The sequence below is a fragment of the Crocodylus siamensis genome, chromosome 2 (assembly GCF_052110815.1).
Source record: "Crocodylus siamensis isolate JL-2025a chromosome 2, ASM5211081v1, whole genome shotgun sequence".
Lineage (NCBI taxonomy): Eukaryota > Metazoa > Chordata > Crocodylia > Crocodylidae > Crocodylus > Crocodylus siamensis.
The window spans coordinates 17,942,343-17,960,221 of NC_143396.1; the positions used below are offsets into that span (position 1 = coordinate 17,942,343).

A 17,879-nucleotide genomic window follows, 5' to 3' on the forward strand; every position below is an offset into this window, starting at 1 on the left:
AACACTATATTTATTTCTTCTAACCCCACCCCCCCAAATCTCTGAAACCCTAAACACAAACAAAACCTCAAAAAAACAAAGAAAAACCCTACTAGAATAAATTAGTCCACTGCATACACTTCCTCAAGGAAAAGGATTAGAGAGCAAACAACCTGTGATAGCTATTGCTTAATTCTCAGCTGGTTGTTGCTCTGATGCTGTAGTGATGATAAGCATGGAATAAGGACCCATATCAAATGGACTGTATGTAGAATGGGAACTAGCTGGCTCAAGACCAGTCTGGAGAAAATATGCCAAGGATTTCTTCTCACTAATAGTCTGTCTGCCTTTTGTTACTAGAGCTTGCAATCTGTGGATATTGCGTCTCCAAATGCTGCTAATCAAATAGCAGCTTGTCCAGGATATTTCTGGTTTGTTTTTTTTTTCCCCATCATTATCTATCAAGGACTTTACTAGATGCAGATCTGACTCTTGTGATTCCTGCCTTTGTTACCTCAGTATTACATAAAGCAGTTCACTCTGCTTAGGGCTATGCCTTAATCAATCTGGGAACCTCCTCAAGTTCTATCTTAAATAGTAGTAGTGCTTTGTGCTCTTAAACAGCTGGCATGTTCCCATCATAATTAAGTGCTGACCTTGCTGTTCATTGGAACTAAGGACAGACATTACACATAAACCAGTTTAAGTGATCAGAAACCGGTTTAAACCTGTAACAGAACATAAATGCACATAAACCAGTTTCAAAAAAGCTGAAACTGGTTTAAGATAAACCTGGTTGAATGTAGTATCAGACTTAACTGATTTGGGCGAAACTAGTTTATGCAATGTCTGTCCCAGACCCCTTCCTGTTTAAATTAAACCAGAGTCCCGCAGCATCCCAAATTCTTTGCAGCCCTGGGCTGGGCTGGGCTGTCTACTCCAGAGAAAAGGGCTGGCCCTGCCCCACTGCTCCCTTGCCAGAGCTTCAGCAGAGACTACAGGGACAGCAGGATCTGCCTGGCTTCCCTCTATCCCCTCCCCTCCCCTTGCTGCTCAAGCAGAGATCCTCCCCTCCCATCTCCCACAGCACAGACCCCAGCCCCACGGACCCTAGGCATATGGTATACTAGTTAATGCTGAAAGGTGTACGTGTGTGTCCAATTTCACTAGGACAGGCAGATAGAACAGTACTCACTTACAGCTTTTTGGAGCTAATCAGCAGGTCAGCTGGTAATGTTCCTCCATTCCTTCCTTGGAAAAAGCTGTTTAAGAAGAACCTGAACTAATGAGAGAGGCTTTTGTTTTGTTCATGGGCTGATAAGTGCTGTGTTATCAACTCCCTGCTGGCTCCCTCACCTGTCAGGTTTGCAGACAGTATGAAGAAGCAGGGAGAGGGAGGTTGAAGAGCTCAGTATCATCAACAGATACATACACTGAACACCCCCATTTTGCCTCAGAGTGCTAGCCAGGAACTGGGGTCTGTCAACACTCCCACCTCTTGAGCAGCAAGTGAGAAAAAGCTTGGGATGGTACAGGGAGGGTGGGGGTTTAAATCCCTCCCTAATCAGAGTGTCCCGCTGGGGCCTGGCCACACCTCCCCCTCAGCTCAGTACTGTTGAAGGGAAGGGAGGGCTGCTGTAGTGCACCCCAGCTTCTAGCCTGAGCCACTGCAGGCATGTGCCTGCATTTCCTCAGTCCAGAAGGAATGTCTGCACAGTTGCAAACTGGTTCAATCTAGACAAGTTAGACGAACCTGCAAAGATTGAATCAATTCAGGCTCAGGCTTTTTGAATGTCTGTCCCTGCCCTTTGTGTCTCTGCACCCATGCAAAGTGGAGAGCAGGACAGCTCATCTAGAAGGAAGTAGCAACATCCAGAAATGGCACGTGGTAGTCATTAGACTTGTTCTCCAGTGAAATAGGAAGATTAATCATGGACAAGCTTTCCACTGGGTCATATCTAGTCATTTTGGATGTGATCAGAAGAGCAAAGGAGTGGGGGGGGCAGAGTTTTAAATATAGGAGTGAAAGAACAGCCACAGTGGCTGACTGCTCCAAGACTAAGCTGCATCTCCTCTGAGGGCTGGGTCTCTGTATTTGTACCACTTTGGATACAGTCTACAGATTTTGGTTTTACCAGCAACCAAAGCCAGTTATCTGTTAATCCAAGGGCTGGAGTGCTGCTAGCAGGGGATGTCCCTCATTGCTGACTGTGTCTTGAAGAGTTTGAGATACTGCAATTCTGTTCAAGTTCTGAAGCTTCGTGAGGATATGCAGTAGATGGACAACCATCAAAGTCCTTAGAAAGGCAGAACTCTAGTGTACAGCATTTTTTTCAAAAGAAGTTTCTAGTACTTTGGGTGCTCTGCTGCATGTCCTATGATTTATATAAGCCAATGCAGGTCCTAGGCTTGGAAGTGCAAAAGCACGCTGGCATTTTTAGCAATTGGATTGAAGCCTCTTTGAAAAGAGAGTCCCTTAAATGTAAATGAAAATGCAGCTGCTGGGAGGAATATTGTGTGGATGACTTACCCTGAAAAGATATATTCCAGCAGGGCCAAACTGGATGCATTTATCAAACAGATTTGTTTATAAGTATAAAAGTCAAATGTATACAGACAGCTTCTGAAAAAAATCTGCTTAATGAATACATTTGCTGAGTATCACTTACAGTCAGAATGATACATCAAGGCTGTGTTGAGTTGTGCCAGTAAATCCTTCTCCTCTGTTACAAGGATAGTTGAATCCCTTCAGCAAGCAGCACTCAGCACCACCTGATTGCTTCCCGGTAAGAAAAGATAAATACAGAGGAGATGTGACCTTTCTAAACCCGTGTGCTTGGCTTGAAACTCAGTTTTTTGTGTTTTTTCTGCAGCAATTTCTCAGGGCTTCAAAAATTTCTCGGTGACAATAAAGTGACTTACTGAGGATGTGTGTTACTGATGTCATGGCCACAGGCACTAGAGCAAGGAAAAGCAAAGGTTAAACTGTGTAACATAGAATCATAGAAAATGAGGGTTGGGAGGGACCTCAGGAGGTCATCTAGTGCAACCCCCAGAGATAAGAGTGGTATTTAGATGGGCTCAAATCAGGAAGGTGGCAAAGAAGGCTGAGTTCTTGAGCCCTGCAGTTGTCTACTTGTACTTGAAGAAGGGGATACTTTTCTTCCCTTATTTGTTTCTTTACTTAAGATGGTATGATGAAATTTTTTTCCCAAAGAGAAAATGAAGAGGGAATGGAAAGATTTTCAGCTAAGTTCAGAGTCATAACTACGAATTTCTCAGTTGTAGGTAGGAATAATGTTGCCATATGTCCAGGTTTTCCCAGACATGTCCTCTGTCTGGGCAGTTTTTTAAAATATCAGTAAATGTCCAGGATTTTGCTCTGCCTTTGCTTTCCCAGCTTGCCCCAGCAAGGAGCTGCTTGGGGTTGGGGATGGAGAGGGAGGGCAATTGGAAGCAGAGGGCATCACGGGCTCTGCATGCAGCCCTGGCAGCTCCAGGCAGGTAAGTCTGTTGTGGGCAGGGGTTGGAGGGCCAGGGCTGAGTTTGTGTGTGCATGTATAAGTGCATGTCTGCCTGCACTGGGGCTGCAGCAGGACAGTGGGGGAGGCACCTGCCCCTCCAGCAAGGGAAGGGGGTGGGAAGTTCTTTGGGACAGTAGGGAGCTGCATGGGCAGTAGGGCTAGGGGGCACGGGGCTGTGGGTCGGGAATGGGGAGCACTGACAGTGCTGGGGGGCAGGGGGCTGTGGGTTGGGAATGAGGGGTACTGGCAGGGCTGGGGGTGTGTGGCTTGGGAGTGAGGGACACCAGGGGGTGGGGAACTGTGGGTCAGGAGTGCAGGACACAGGCAGGGCGAGGGGACTGCGGGTCAGGAATGAGGGGTGTCAGAAGGGCTGGGGGGGCTGCAGGTTGGGAGTGAGTGGCAGGGGCAGGACATGGACATATTACTGCCCACCCCCCCAGTCATTACTCCCCCCTACAGGTGTCCTCTTTTTTGAAACTGGAAATATGGTAGCCCTATGACAGCAGACCATGGATACCTTGCCCTGTAATATATTTGTATGGTGCTAAACCCTGTAATTTTCTCTTCATCAACTTACAGCTCTTTTTACCATTAAGTGATTCCATATCTAAATTCTTGAATGGGCCTGGACTAGGAATTTTCTAGTCACACAGCTGAGCTAGGAATTGTCTATATACATTTTCAAAACATGATAAAGCATGGGGTCTGGACGAGTGTAGCTTTTCAGTTCTTCACTCATTAGTTCAGTACTTGCCTGAGTCAAACTGACCAAATGTTTCAGTATGGTAGTTGTTTGGTACTTTACCAATAGGATGTGCTTGGTTGTTATTATGCATATTTGAAAGATTTTGTACAATGTGTTTGGCTGCCTTAATTTAGTACCTATTATGCCAATGAGAGAAATTCCATCTAGAAAATCATTGATCCTCTTGCTGGTATTCTTATAAATGGAGATTCAACAATTTATGTGATGTGTTCTTATCTCTACAATGGGCCTAACCAAAATACAGTGTTTGAACAGCTCTGAATTTTGTTGGACTTAAAGTAGAAATTAACTTAGAAGCATGGGACCTTCTCTAATTTTTAGGAATAACTTTAGAAATGTTTTAATCCTGGTGTATATAGCTTTGTGATAATGCCTAAGTATTAGCTACCAGCCCTGTATTTCATACCATTCATTCTGGGGGGGGTTTCTGTCCATAGTTACTTGGCATGTTGAAAGCTCATGACAGTAGGAAAAAAAAAAAAGGCCTAAGCCATGTCTGAGTTTTTTTTAAACATTATTAAAATATATATAAAGATGGTGAGCAACCTTGAGACTTAGCTCAGAAAATGTTGGTGAGCTCTCAGATTCCTTATTCATAATAGTTTGAGTAGTGTCAAGGTGAAATTTAAAGTTTGGTGACCAAGTGCTTTTAGGAGATTAGCAAAAGTGTGATCAGATCTTCCCAGATAGCAGGAACTGAAGTGAAAAAAATTTATATATCCTGTATTAGTGAGATACCATATAACTATGCTTTATGGATCAATTAGAAAAAGCTTAGTACAGGAAGGAGTTGCTGCACTGCTCACCAACCATTTTCTCTCAACAAGTGCTGGCCCTCTAGGCTAAGGATAGACATTACACATAAACTGGTTTAAATTATCAGAAACTGGTTTAACCTGTAACAGAACAGATGTTCAGTGCACAATTTGAAAATGACTAAAACTGGTTTGAGATAAACCTGGTTGAATGTAGTATCAGACTTAACTGATTTGGGTCAAACCCGTTTATGCAATGTCTGTCCCAGACCCCTTGCTGTTTTAAGTTTAAATTAGACACCCCCAGCATCCTGGCATGCTTTCTGGGCTCTGCGAGGCTCTCTACTCCACAGCAGAGATGCCCCCTTCCCTCTGCTCCCTGGCTGCAGCTCAGAACAGACTGCAGGTGTCCCTGCTTCCCCCCTCCCCTCCCTGTCCCCTCTGCCTTACAGACACCTCTCAGCATTAGCTAACAGACAACATCCTGGCTATGGTCGGTGCTGTGGCAAATGGGACAAAGGGAGAATCAACAGATAGCTAATAGTGTCCTTCTGTTATTTTCTTAATGAGGTGATAAACACTGAATTAGGGCTGATAAACACTATTATCAATTCCCTCCTGGGCTGGTCAGAAGTGGGGGTACCCCTCCCTAATCAAAGTGTCCTGTTGGGGCCTGGCCATACCCCACACCCCCCAAAAATCTCCTTTTGGAAATCAGTGCCATCTAGTTCCTTCCAACTGGAACTTTTCCAGATCTCCAGCTGAATCATCTCTTCTCTGCTGTATGCTATTCAACAGAAAAGGGCCTCAGTACCTCTCCCTAAGCCCCTTTTGGATCCAGCTGTCCAGTTTAGGAAAGTCCCTGATTCTCAGGTGTCTTCAAACAGGCTAAACTAGCAAGCAAACCCTTCTAGTACCCTTCCTGGCATCAGCTTCTTCCTACTCAGGTAGTCTATCAGATCCAGCCACTCCCCTGCTCCCCCACTAAATCCAAGCCAGCTGCCCCCATTCCTGCAGATACCTAATCACTCCTTTCTCTTTTGTATTTTTTAGCCCCAGGTGCTACCATTCTCAGAGGACCAGATGCGGTACAGCTGCTCTGCTTCTTTATTTAAGGAGGCTGCCAACTCTGAGCCAGGGTTCAGCACTGACTGTTACATGTCTATACAGCATCTAGCATTTTTGTGCTGGAATGAAAGCTAGATAGTAATTATAGTAAATAGGTAGAAGAAGGAGTTAAAGACAGGAATAGAAATAAAGATAAAAATTTTTTTATGTCCTTGAGAGATTTAATGTTAATCCAGGCTGTAGAACTCGTACTTCTTTTCACGGTTTGTGTCTCTTCTTAAATAAAACCCAAATTTGGATTTTAAACCTCCCATTCCTGTGTTGTGACTACATAAAGTATTTCACCCTGCACAAAAGCACCATTTATGGCAAATACTATTTAGAAGGCAGGGTAGATATACATCTATGTAGACTAACTAAGTAATGTATGTATGTATATGTGTGTGTGTAGATAGATAGATATAGCTTTTATATATAGATATAAAAGCTTTTGTGAACCAAAGTTCACTTCATCAGATGCTATGAAAGTGCGTGCAGAAAGCAGAGTGTAAGAGAAATTAGAATACAAAAGACAAGGGAGGGGAGAGAGAGAAAAAGAGAGAGATGGGGATGGGCAGTGCTAGGAGATGAAAGCAAAGGAGCAGAAGACCCATGGTGCATTTATATTCATACATTTATTTGCTCCAACATGCCGGAGATCCTTAGTTCAGAAGTATACTGCCGCCATTTTCTCAGCACTGACGCGCATTGTACAAATGGATGCATGAGCACCAGGCACTTTTAAAAGTGCCTGGTGCTGTGGCTCAAGTCATGTGTACAAATGCCCATAGAAACAAAGGGGGTCCAAAAGCTAATTCACATAATGAGATAATAATCCATAGTCCCCATTAAAACCAAAACTTGGCACAGTCTAGTTTGTTCATGATTTCTTGTTCCACAGTTTCCTGTGCAAGCTAGGTTTTATTTTATTTTATTTTTTTTTGCCTGAGAATCCAGAAACACCGCAGTTTTCCTCAAGCTGCTGTGACACTCAGGCCAGTAAACAATTAAAACAAAATAAGAAATACAAATTGCTTTAAAAAAAATGTACAATAATAATGACCCCCCCCACAATAAAGTGCAAATACCCTGTAAAAAGGACATAAATAAAAAATCACTGTGTACCATGTTCCTGTATCTCTGTGCATCACAGGAAGTGATGCCATCTTGTTATACTAATGTAATCGGCAAAGGCTTAATTACCCGTTATAGCAGTAAACAATATCCCTGGTTTTTTTTCTCAGACTGTTATATAGAAGCAAACTGGAAACTTTTATGACAAAACTAAAAGTTAATTCTTTTCAGCAGGTAATTAGCTTAACTGCACTGATGCTCTTTTTTAATGTTACTTTCCCCCCTCTTCTTGCAGACAGAAACACTGCTTCTTCAAGTAGAAAAACGAAATCTGTGCGACTGTGTAACTGCAAACATGCTGAACTGAGTGTTGGATTACAGCCAAAGGAGTGTCACCTGTTCAATTGTTTATAAAATGCTGCTGTATATAATACAGACAGTTTTATGGAGTACATATTGCAAGCATGTAAGCCCCAGTGTACTGAGAAAAGTGTGGGGTTGTGTCTTATGCTTGTTTTCTATAGTTCTCTCTGTTTTCACATCTTCTGACCTGCTGTTAAGGGCTCAATTCACTAAACCAGTTGCTTGTTAGTGGAGTGGAGAGAACCTCTTTCCTTTGATTAAGCCAAGCATAACCCACAGAACAAGTGTGATGTGGAGAGTTTTGCAGTGTAGCCTGCTGCAGACTTCATCTCTACTATGGAAGTGCCACCGCTGTGGCTAGGCTAGTCATGATGAGCTAAAGCACTGAATGTTTTTAAGAGGTTTTTAAGACCTAGCTAGACAAAACAGTGGCTGGGATGATCTTGTTGGGGATGGTCCTACTTTGAGCAGGGGGTTGGACTAGATGTAACCTCCTGAGGTCTCTCCCAACCCTCATTTTCTATGATTCTGTGACTCTGTTGGGATCTGTGGTCATTCACAGATGGCTCCACCTCCATTTCAGAGGTGATAGAAGCTGTTGTCCACTTTCTTTGCAATGCAAATTAGGGTGAGACTCATCCATGTTATAACTCCACAGACTTCAGTGGCATTATACCTACTTACACTGGGATTGAATTTAACCCTTAACAAGCTTTAGTTTTCCTGGGAAGCTGTCACCTGGTCTGATAAAGTAATAGCTGCCTTGATTGTAATCATGTACCGTCACTACCTACTTATCACTCCTATTCAGTCCCCATCACTTGTATAAATACCTATTTTAACAACCTACATAACTGGTACATATAAGAGGGCAAGGAAAAAAGAACTTGATGGAGCAGGGAACTTCATACCAAATTCCCACTAGTAGGAATGGGAGAAAAGAGTCATATTGTCAGTCATTACTATTAACTCTGTGCAGTGTTTCTTCTCACTGGGACACGGCATTTCCCACTTGTATGCTCCAATGGAGATAAGTAATAAGATATTGAAGTGGCAACTCCTGAATAGCAAGCTTGAGCAGATATATAAAGCATCAGGTGAGGAAAGGGGCTGTTTCAGTTTGAGGGGTTTATCTGACATAGCTGCTTCTGGTACCAGGGGACTGGACTCAGTGATCCAGGAGGTCCCTTTAAGTCCTGTGTTCTTATAGTGCCTGTGCTGCAGGTACAGTTTCCCCCCCATGGTCAGTGCTTGGTATTTTCTTTGCACTCGGCAAATCGTGCATATTTTTTAAAATATGAAAAAGGAAGTGGAAAGGATAGAAAGAATTAATTTGTGCAGGTTTATTTATTTAGCTGCTTCTCCTTCAGTTCATCCTACAATACCCCACTGGTAGGTCTCCTTGTAGAAGTAAAATAATTTACACCCAAATCCCCCACTAACCACTGCCTAACATTGCTATATGTTTAACAGAGCATATGTTTCTCCCCCCCTTTTCAACCCTCTCCAGCTTTTTGTGTTAACATCTCAGTTTGACACTATGCAACTGAGTTGGAATAACTCTGTTAATTGAACTGGAAAGTGCCAAACACACTTTGGGGTTCTATAAGCCTGGTAAATAATAGTCACCATTGAAACCATACTTGCCCAGTGCTGTAAGTTCATTACAAAAATGATTTGATAATACACAAGCACAAAAATGGACCCTGGGCTGCAATTTAATCTCCCCTGAATCAGGCAAACATATGTTTCTTTCCTCTCAGCCATGAAAAGTTTCTTCATCCATATTCTACCAGCTTGTCTTTCTCATGGTTACTTGATGGGAGTGGGAATGTAGATGTGCATTGACCTGGAGAAATAACTGAGCTTCAAGCCTTGATTTGGAAGAGGAAAGGCATGTAGGATAAGATCCACGAAGGAATTCCAAGGTGTGGGCATCATGAAGCAGAAGATGCAAAGCTCTACAGTTGTTAAAGATAACGCTCCACAATAAAAATGTTATTTTATAAAATTATCTTTTACACTGACCTGTGGAGCAGGTGCTGTGGTGAACATTGTTTAGAGGACCAGTTTAGATACCCCTGAGGCCCCAGTATAGCACTGTTTTCTGAAGTCTGCTCTGAGCAATGCACTTGCTAGAAACCTACCAACACATCAGTATGTCCGCATAAGTCTTGAGCTTTTTTTTTTTTGTTGATCCAGTTACATGATACAGCACTTGGACTCTCGCTTAAGTAGCCATTCAGTAGCAAACCCATGTTACATTAGTTTTTCTTTGCCAATAAAGTCTGAAAGTGGAATGGTGCTGAAAACTCACTCTGAATGCAGTCTCACTTTTCTGAGTTACCATATCAACTGGAAAGACTGCTGACTTGTTTGTTATACAACTCTTGCTGCACCATAAGGTTAGTAGGATGCATATTTCAAGAAAGACTCGCATTAAAATTCTTTTCTTTGAAGGACCTGTGTATGTTGTGTTCTTCCCTGCATCTTACATTCATTGTCTTTGCATTGGTGAAGAACATTACAGTTAGGGGAGCGCTCTATGACGGGTTGTCAACCAGGGCTATGCATACCCTGGGGGTACCTGGCAAGGGGCTGGGGGTACGCGCAGGCTGGCAGGGATGAAGTGCCACCACTCTGTGCTGCTGCCTCCCAGGAGCAGAGCTGGGGGGGTGAGGGCAGCAGCTCCCCTCTGTGGGCCGCACAGGCTGGCCAGCCAGAGGTGGTGGGGAGCTTGTACGTGGTGGCTGCCGCTGCTATCTACCACCCTGCACCATCACATGCAAGTCTCCCCCTCCCCTGCATTTCACATCTGGCTTCCACTACCCCCTTCTCCCCCCTGCTCCACATCTGGCTGCCACCATCCCTCCCTCCCAGTTCCACCAGAAATGTACCCAGAAGGGGCACACTCCTTTAACGAGGTTGAAAACCCCTGCTCTATGACATCTAAACAGTAACATTATCACTAATGTTAATGATTTTGACCTGTACATTTGACCCGGCTTTAAGACCAGGACAATATTTTTACATCCTGGAGTATATTTTTAAATGCCATAAATTATAAGGACGTGCCATATACATGCCACTGATAATGAGATGAAGAAATTACACTATAATGACTGAAAATGCGATATGTTTATATTCCATATGCATAAAGTGCCAGTTGCTGTGTCACAGGAATCAGACTCTCATGTTGATCGTTAGCTAGAGGGAACAGACAAAACGTAGCTCCTGTTTTCGCTTTAAGTATGAAGCACTGCTAGTGTTTGATATACTGAAAGGTATTCATGTAAGGTGCGAGCTAGTTTTGCCTTTATATAGGAGAACTGTATCTAGCTCAGATTTATTGAAAAATTTGCCAAAGTTCATGACATTTTTAAAATAAGTTCTGGGCCTGGTTTTGAGTAAACCAGCACTGATTTATGGCCTTCCAACAAAATTAGATGAAATATATAATCTCATATGGCTTCTGCACTGAAACCAGGTGAAATGTGACATTTTGCTTTGAGTGAAACCTTTGCTGAATTTCAGGATACTAATTAAACCAGGTTAGTTTAATGAGAACATATCCATTCATTAATCAACCACAGAAGTAAGATGTTGGCAGACTGATGAAGACCTATGCTCCCAAGTCCAGCTTATTTAATGCTGAGAGAGTGCAGTCGTTTATAGACATCCCCAAACTCTAGAATTAACTCAAAAGTTTCCCAGCCTTTCTCATTATTTAGAACCAAGACTTTAAGAAGGGCGCATTCCCACCTATATAAGTTGGTTTTCAAACCTCTGGATTTTGAGATTTGCTATTTTTCTTCCTTGGTTAAATAAGCCTTCAAATTCTATATGCGGTAATTCTTATATGCATGATTTCTTGCCCAGCCAATGAAAAAGGCACATGTGGTGCAGTCTTCCTTGGCTATACGGTCCTGTTTATTCTGTGAAAAGCTGCCACGCTGTAGTAGTTCAATACTGGAGCAATAATGCAATATAGCCTGCTAGACAAGTAACGCACATTTCAGTCTTGCATGGTAGAAGGATCTGAAAAGTGTTTTTACAGCATTCTCAATGGCTGCAGATGAAACAGTTAAAGCATGTTTAGGTCTTGTCAACAATGTATGTACAAATTATATTTTAACCAAGGGGAACTGTAAACATATCCCGCATCATGCTCACTTTTTTCCAAGTTGAGCTCAAGGAGTATTGAATTCATGTGAAGCAAAACAGGAAATATGTTGGGATGGGTCCCATGGAAAAAAATCCTTCTGTCTTCTACAGCTGCAGCTAGCAACAGTTTGTTAATCTGGTAAAGCTGTCAGTCCTTAAATCTACAACAACAACAACAACATCCCTTTAAAAAGTAATGTTCTCTGTGAACAAGAATGTCTCATCTCTCGAGCCAAAGAATTGAGTCAGCAACGGTTTTTACGGATGAAATGAGTAAGCAACTATAATTTACTTGAGTCAAGTACCCAGACAAAGGTCCTCCTAATGACTAAGAATTCCCCTTGAATAGTTGTTGGCAGTGAATGCAATGTAAGCTGAGCAGGCAAGCCACCAGCTCAGTTCAGATATCATCTTCACCTAGCTTTTTAAAGAATCAGCAAATACACAAATGACACAAAGGACTTATTTACACCAGGAATTCATCCCTTTTCCAGCTCAGTGGCCTGTCCCTGCCTGAGTCCAGTGCAAGCCTCAAGTGTAGGCTGGCAAAGTCCCAGTTTTGCTATGCAAGCTCTTGCTTGGCACCAAGATCATGTGGTTTCATTTCACAGTGACCAGCAGAGAGCACACTGTGGACTAGGCTAGTCTGTCTACACAGTCAGCATTTCGAATGTGCCTGTTACCACTGCATCAAAATACTCATGCATTGGATGAAGTGCAAAAGAGTTTTCAAACTCGGTCCCTTCCCACGTCTTACACAGTGACTGATAGAAGATATCATCATGTGTCACTAGAGGAATCCTTTGCAGCTTTCCGGTGCTTCATGGAGTTAGTCATGACAGCTTTAACCTCCCCAAACCCCTGAGGCCTGGGAAGGTTTTGTAGTGTCCTCATGGCTGGATTCTTGCGGTGCCAGGCTTGGCGGCTATACAGAGGAAAGCTTCTGAGTGTAATGCTGCCCATGTGGAGTTTTTCCTTCCACGTACAGGCATGGTGGGGATTATTTTCCCCAACCAAGACCGTGATATAACGCTTTAAAAAGGCACTGATAGTGACCCTGACCCCTTCCCCTCTGCCCACCCCCAACGTTGGGCAGCCATCCTGGCCAGCCCAGGGGGGCTGTGGGGGAAGGGTCTGGGCTCTGTGTCCCTGTAGCAGCCCCCGCCCCTTCCCTGCAGTTCCCCTTCCATTTCCCCCTCACCCGCAGCCAGGCAGCAGTGTGTTGTGGGGCCAGGGCTGCTGTGGGGAGAGGGACCCCCACTCTTTGCCCTGAGGCCCCTGCATCCCTGCTATCGCTCACAGCTGGCTGGAGGGAAGAGGCGTGACTGGGATCATGCTCCAGAGTGCTGCCTGGGATGGTGGTGATCATGCTCCAAGATAGTCCTTGATGGGATCTGGCACAGACGTTTGATAAAGCGCTTTAACGGAAAGCGCTTTAGTCTAATACCACTTCCATCAAGGGTTAATGTAGAGTGGGATCCACCATTTCTAAAGTGCTGTAAGAGCCATGAATGTCTGTTCAGTTATGGCTTTAGAGCACTTTCTGTGTGCTTAAAGCCCGATAAGTGTAATATCTGAACCTAGCCTAGGGCATTTATACACGTACATTTGTCTGCTCTGAGATCCGGCGCATTGGAGCAGCCTAAGTTAATCAGGTCTGCTCCACACGCAAGCGGGCGCTCCAGGTGCTGTGTCACATGCATTTGTATAAATGGCGAAATGCGTGTCAGCGCTGAGAAAATGGTGGTGGTGCGCTTTTGGACCGAAATACCTTTGATGTGTTTTAGTTCAAAAGCGCACTGCCTCCATTTTCTCAGCGCTGACGTGCATTTCACCATTTACACAAATGCACGTGACGCAGCGCCGGGTGCTTTTAAGAGTGCCCCGTGCTGCGGTGCTTACATGTGTACAAATGCCCTTGATGCCAGGGAGGGGGCAGCACATTTCTTCCAGCGATATCTGTGTTTCACCCCTACATCTGCAGCTGACAGAGTCTGGAACAACAGAGGGAGGCAGAATGCATCTTGTTCAGAAGCCTATGAATTATCTGAGTTTAGTGGGCTCAGACAGATTGACCAGCACCCCTGTTAACCACTCCCATGGTTCTCTCTTTAATCAGGTGTATTCTTGACCCTAGTATAGAGTTTATAGTTAGGACCACACAGTAAGACTGGAGAACCCAGCCTTGTCTCTGAACATTTCTCTTGTGCATTTTCCTCATAATATGTTAGTGCTTTTTAAGTAGGATTATAATACTTTTTTCCATTTACTACACAGTCATTTATGTCCTAAATCCCATGCTGCTTTCAGCTCCTGTAACATTAAGAGTGCTGTTAGATTGATGAAGTATATTTTAGAGTCTTCCTGGAGATTGTTCACTAACCAACTTTCCAGAGAGTATTTAGGCAATTTTAATTTTTTTTGGATGACTCAATGCTCTCAGTTCTTTAGTTTTACTAAGTTTGGTAAGTACAGCCAGTTGAAATTGGGTGCGTATGATAGTTAAATGTCATTGCCTGAATTCCAGTGTGACACAAGCAAGGACTGCCACAGTGTTGTCATTGGAGTAACTCCTGCTCTCAAATTTGCCCTGATATTCAGATTTCTTGGATGTGATCCGGCATGATTAGCACCTCTTACAATGTAATTACAGAAGTTCAGGGAGAGTGCTTGAGCACCCTCCCTGAATACAGGGCAAGACCTCTCCATGTCAACACATGATTAAAACTGGAGAGAAACTACTTACAGTTCTTTCAGATGAGCCAGGGTCCGGTCTCTCTGCCTGGCCTATGCATACTGTACATACAGGTTTTTCTGCAGTGGCTGCAAAACACTGAGTTGTAAAATTAAAACTGTCATTCCCCTGTGAAAGTCAGTATTTTTGGTGTTCCAAAACAGGACTTCCGGCAATGTGGATGCTCAGGAGGTCCAGATGAGCTTGGCTTTATTGTATGATGCTTTAGATTTTCCAGGGGCAAGTCCTGGCCTGAACTTGCTAGATGTAGAGTACAGGGAACTGGCATATTTCTACTACCCAGTTTGGGGGCTGACTTTGGGGGAACTGGACAGCAGAGCTGCATGCCCAGCGCAACAGGGTCCCTCTTGCAGCGCTGCACACAGGGTCTCTGAGAATGGATCCAAAGAATCATCCTCTTCCAAGCCCTGGAAATGGATGGCATTAGGGCCGTGGGTGGTATTTTCGCCATCAGACTGAGCAGCCTCTGCAACTCTGTCTTTGGGGAAAGGTTATTCTCTTTCCTCCAGAAAATGAATTTGCCCCTAAGTAGTTTGCTTGCATAGCTTTCTTACTAGGCTGTCTGCAAGGCTAGTGCCAGCCAAAAACAAATAGTTTTATCTTCCGTTTCCTTTTTGGTTTGTCCAGCTATCCACTTTGTTCTTCATCCTTGACAACTGTGAAGTCACTTGCCACTGCACTGCAGACATTTCTGAGATCATCCTAGGATGCAGAGAGGAGGCATTAGGTAAGCTTATTCTTGTTTCTTTTCCTTTAAGAGAACTAGAACCCAGAGCAACCCTTGAAGTCAGTGGGAGTTAGGAACGTAAACACTGTTGAAGATCTGGGCTCCAGGGACCTAGAAATTATTACCCCTATCTCCACTGCAGAGTGGTAAGACGAAGCCATTACAAAAGAGAAACCTATTTAACTTACTCAGAACAGTTTGCATGGATCCCTTGAAAAAGAGTATTAATATAGACATCACCCTCTACCTTTCCAAAGGCTATTAGGTTGTAGCAGTAGGTAGTTCTCTTGTGGTCTCTGCTATAATGTATTAAGAAAATAATTATACACGATCCAGGTGGGTGGCAGGGGGGTATTAGAGTACCACTGTTACACTTGTGAAGAATGCAGCCAACCAGGGGTGACCGGTGCCTCCTGAGTCTGGGGGGGGCACAATTTGTGTGCGGGCCAAAAGCCCCATATCCACTCCTATACTTCTGTGCCATGGCTTGTTGCCCCACTCTCCACCCCACCCCCAAACGCTGCCGGCCTACACGGCAAAAAAACTGCCCTGTCCTGAGTGGTGCCAAGTTAGGGCCCAATCTCAGGGTGGGGGGGTCACATACCCCCTGTGCCTCCCCTACCAGATGCCTGTGCAGCCAACTGCAAGGTTCTGATTTGATGCCAAAATTTCTATGTGGAGTTACTTAGAAATAGCCTGGACAAAGCACTCGCGCTCACTGTAGCACAGCGGGGAATGGTAACCATAGAATGAAAATTGGCTCAAGCTACATGATATTCTGTTCTAGCTTTTAAACCATGGCCATCCCTGCATCAGGGAGTTGAGTGCCTTTCAGAAGAGAAAGGACATAAAGTGTAGGTCTACACTGTCATTTAGGATTGTCCCCAAGCCCATACCTGCCCACCATCTACACTGAAAATGCCTAGGCTCATCCCTGGTGACAGTCTAGCCCTCCCTGATGAGCATCATCCAAGTTACCCCCTAATCCTGCCCTCCCTACTGTATTTGGAATTCACCCAGGTGCTACAGGTCATAAGCACAGAAAGTCCACCTGTCCCTAACTATGGTCCTTTCTGTATCCTGCTTCCTGTCTTTGCTGCCCGTCATTAGAGTAAGGCATTGCAGGAGAGACAAGTAGCGGACAGACTGATTCCTAGTAGGGCTCCCCTCGAGAAACAGGAAAGAAGAGGTGCAGGGCCCACAAGGTACCGTGTAGACGGGGAGGAGCAGCTCAGGTAGCTTGGGCTAATTCACGGTAATCTTAAGTGACAGCAGACAGCCAAAATGACTAGCATCTATCAGTTGAGGTCCCTTCCTGAACCTTCCCATGGAGGGAAAGTTGGATATTGATTGTTTTATGGGCTGATACATGGCAGGCCACTAGTTTTTGAAGACAAGGGTTATGGAGCAAGCTTTGCTATTAGGCCAAGGAGTGGTGTGGCTGGTGGCTTGTAGAAATTAGCTTCACAGCCATAGATGAGCATCTGATAAGGTCCTGTCTATCTCCCAGGTGAGCTTTGTCCTTCCAGTAAGCTTTCCCATGTTGGTAGGGGTTAAAAGCAATTACTAGCAGTCGAGGTTGCGGAGCGTCAGGTGGTCTTCAAGGTATTCTGCCCCAGCTACTGGTGCTTTCCAACCTGAGTAGATGATCTTGCTGTAGTCCGGGGGGATGAGATCTCCTTGCTAGCTGAAGCTGTTGCATGCTTCCTTTACAGCCATTCTAGGCATTGGTCTAGGTGGACCCTGAAACACTGGATTCAATTGAAGAGTGATAGTTTATGTTTTTAACCAGTGGCAGCCCTCTCCCCCACCCCACAAATAACCTGTCAAAGCACTTCTTTCTCCAACCAGCATAACTTCAAATAGGGTTTATCCAGGTTTAGCTTCCAACAGGGATCAGCATCTCAGTTGCTTTTAGTTCAGGGAGTTTGGCCTTGGGGGTTTGTTTTGGGTTTTTATAAAGATAAAGTGCATAACAGAAATTCAAACGCAGAGTTGGGTTTGAGCTCTGAGTTTAGTGTGTTTAATCTCTGGGGCTTTGGCTTGGGGCTGTTTGTGCTTCGCAGGCTTTTCTCCTTGCTACTGTTGGTGATGCTGTGTCTCAGGGGAGCTGCCAGGAACTGGTTCGCCTGCATGACTTATACTCACTGAGCCTGCCAGCAGGGTTTATTTATGACCAGTGTTTGTTCTCAGACACCGATGATGTGCTCTGCCCTTTTCTAGACACTCAACAAAGCCTTTGCCCCAAAGAGCAAGAGGCCCAGAATAGGTGCTTCATCCTGTTCCCATGAAAGTGGTGGGTTTTGCTTTTCACTTCTCACTCTGGTGGCAAGCAGAGGGAGCAGGATCTCTTCGGGAGCAGTTTGCACCTGAACAAGGGATGGGGGTTGCACATTTTCAGCCTAGCCATGATTCGGAATAAAAGCAGCAATCCCAAAATGGCATAATAATCTGTGCAGTCGCTGAAGCCTGCCACCGTATATCAAGGAGAGCAAGTGGCCATCCCAGAGCAGTTCATGAATAAAGCGGTTACCATATGTCATGTTGCTGCCCCTTTAAATCTTTTCCTCTCCTTGGCAGCTCAAGGCTCATGTGTTGCTATGGTGATTCTCCATGGCAATGACCCTAATCAGTGAAGGGGGAAATGTAAAGGGGGGTGGGGGGA

The 17,879-nt window shown here is 44.4% G+C and overlaps 1 protein-coding gene across 4 annotated transcripts in view; it reads left to right on the forward strand.

The window, feature by feature from the left end:
* LOC149870015 (NELL2-interacting cell ontogeny regulator 1-like) overlaps nucleotides 1-10,027 on the forward strand; it is a 54,009-nt gene extending 43,982 nt beyond the window's left edge. For all 4 annotated transcript variants that reach the window (XM_090035420.1, XM_090035419.1, XM_090035418.1 and 1 more), the window contains one exon: nucleotides 7,501-10,027. In XM_090035420.1, the coding sequence (XP_089891546.1) occupies nucleotides 7,501-7,572 (72 nt within the window). In that variant the 3' untranslated portion in view covers nucleotides 7,573-10,027. The remainder of the gene's footprint in view (nucleotides 1-7,500) is intronic.
* The last annotated feature ends 7,852 nt before the right edge of the window (nucleotides 10,028-17,879 follow it).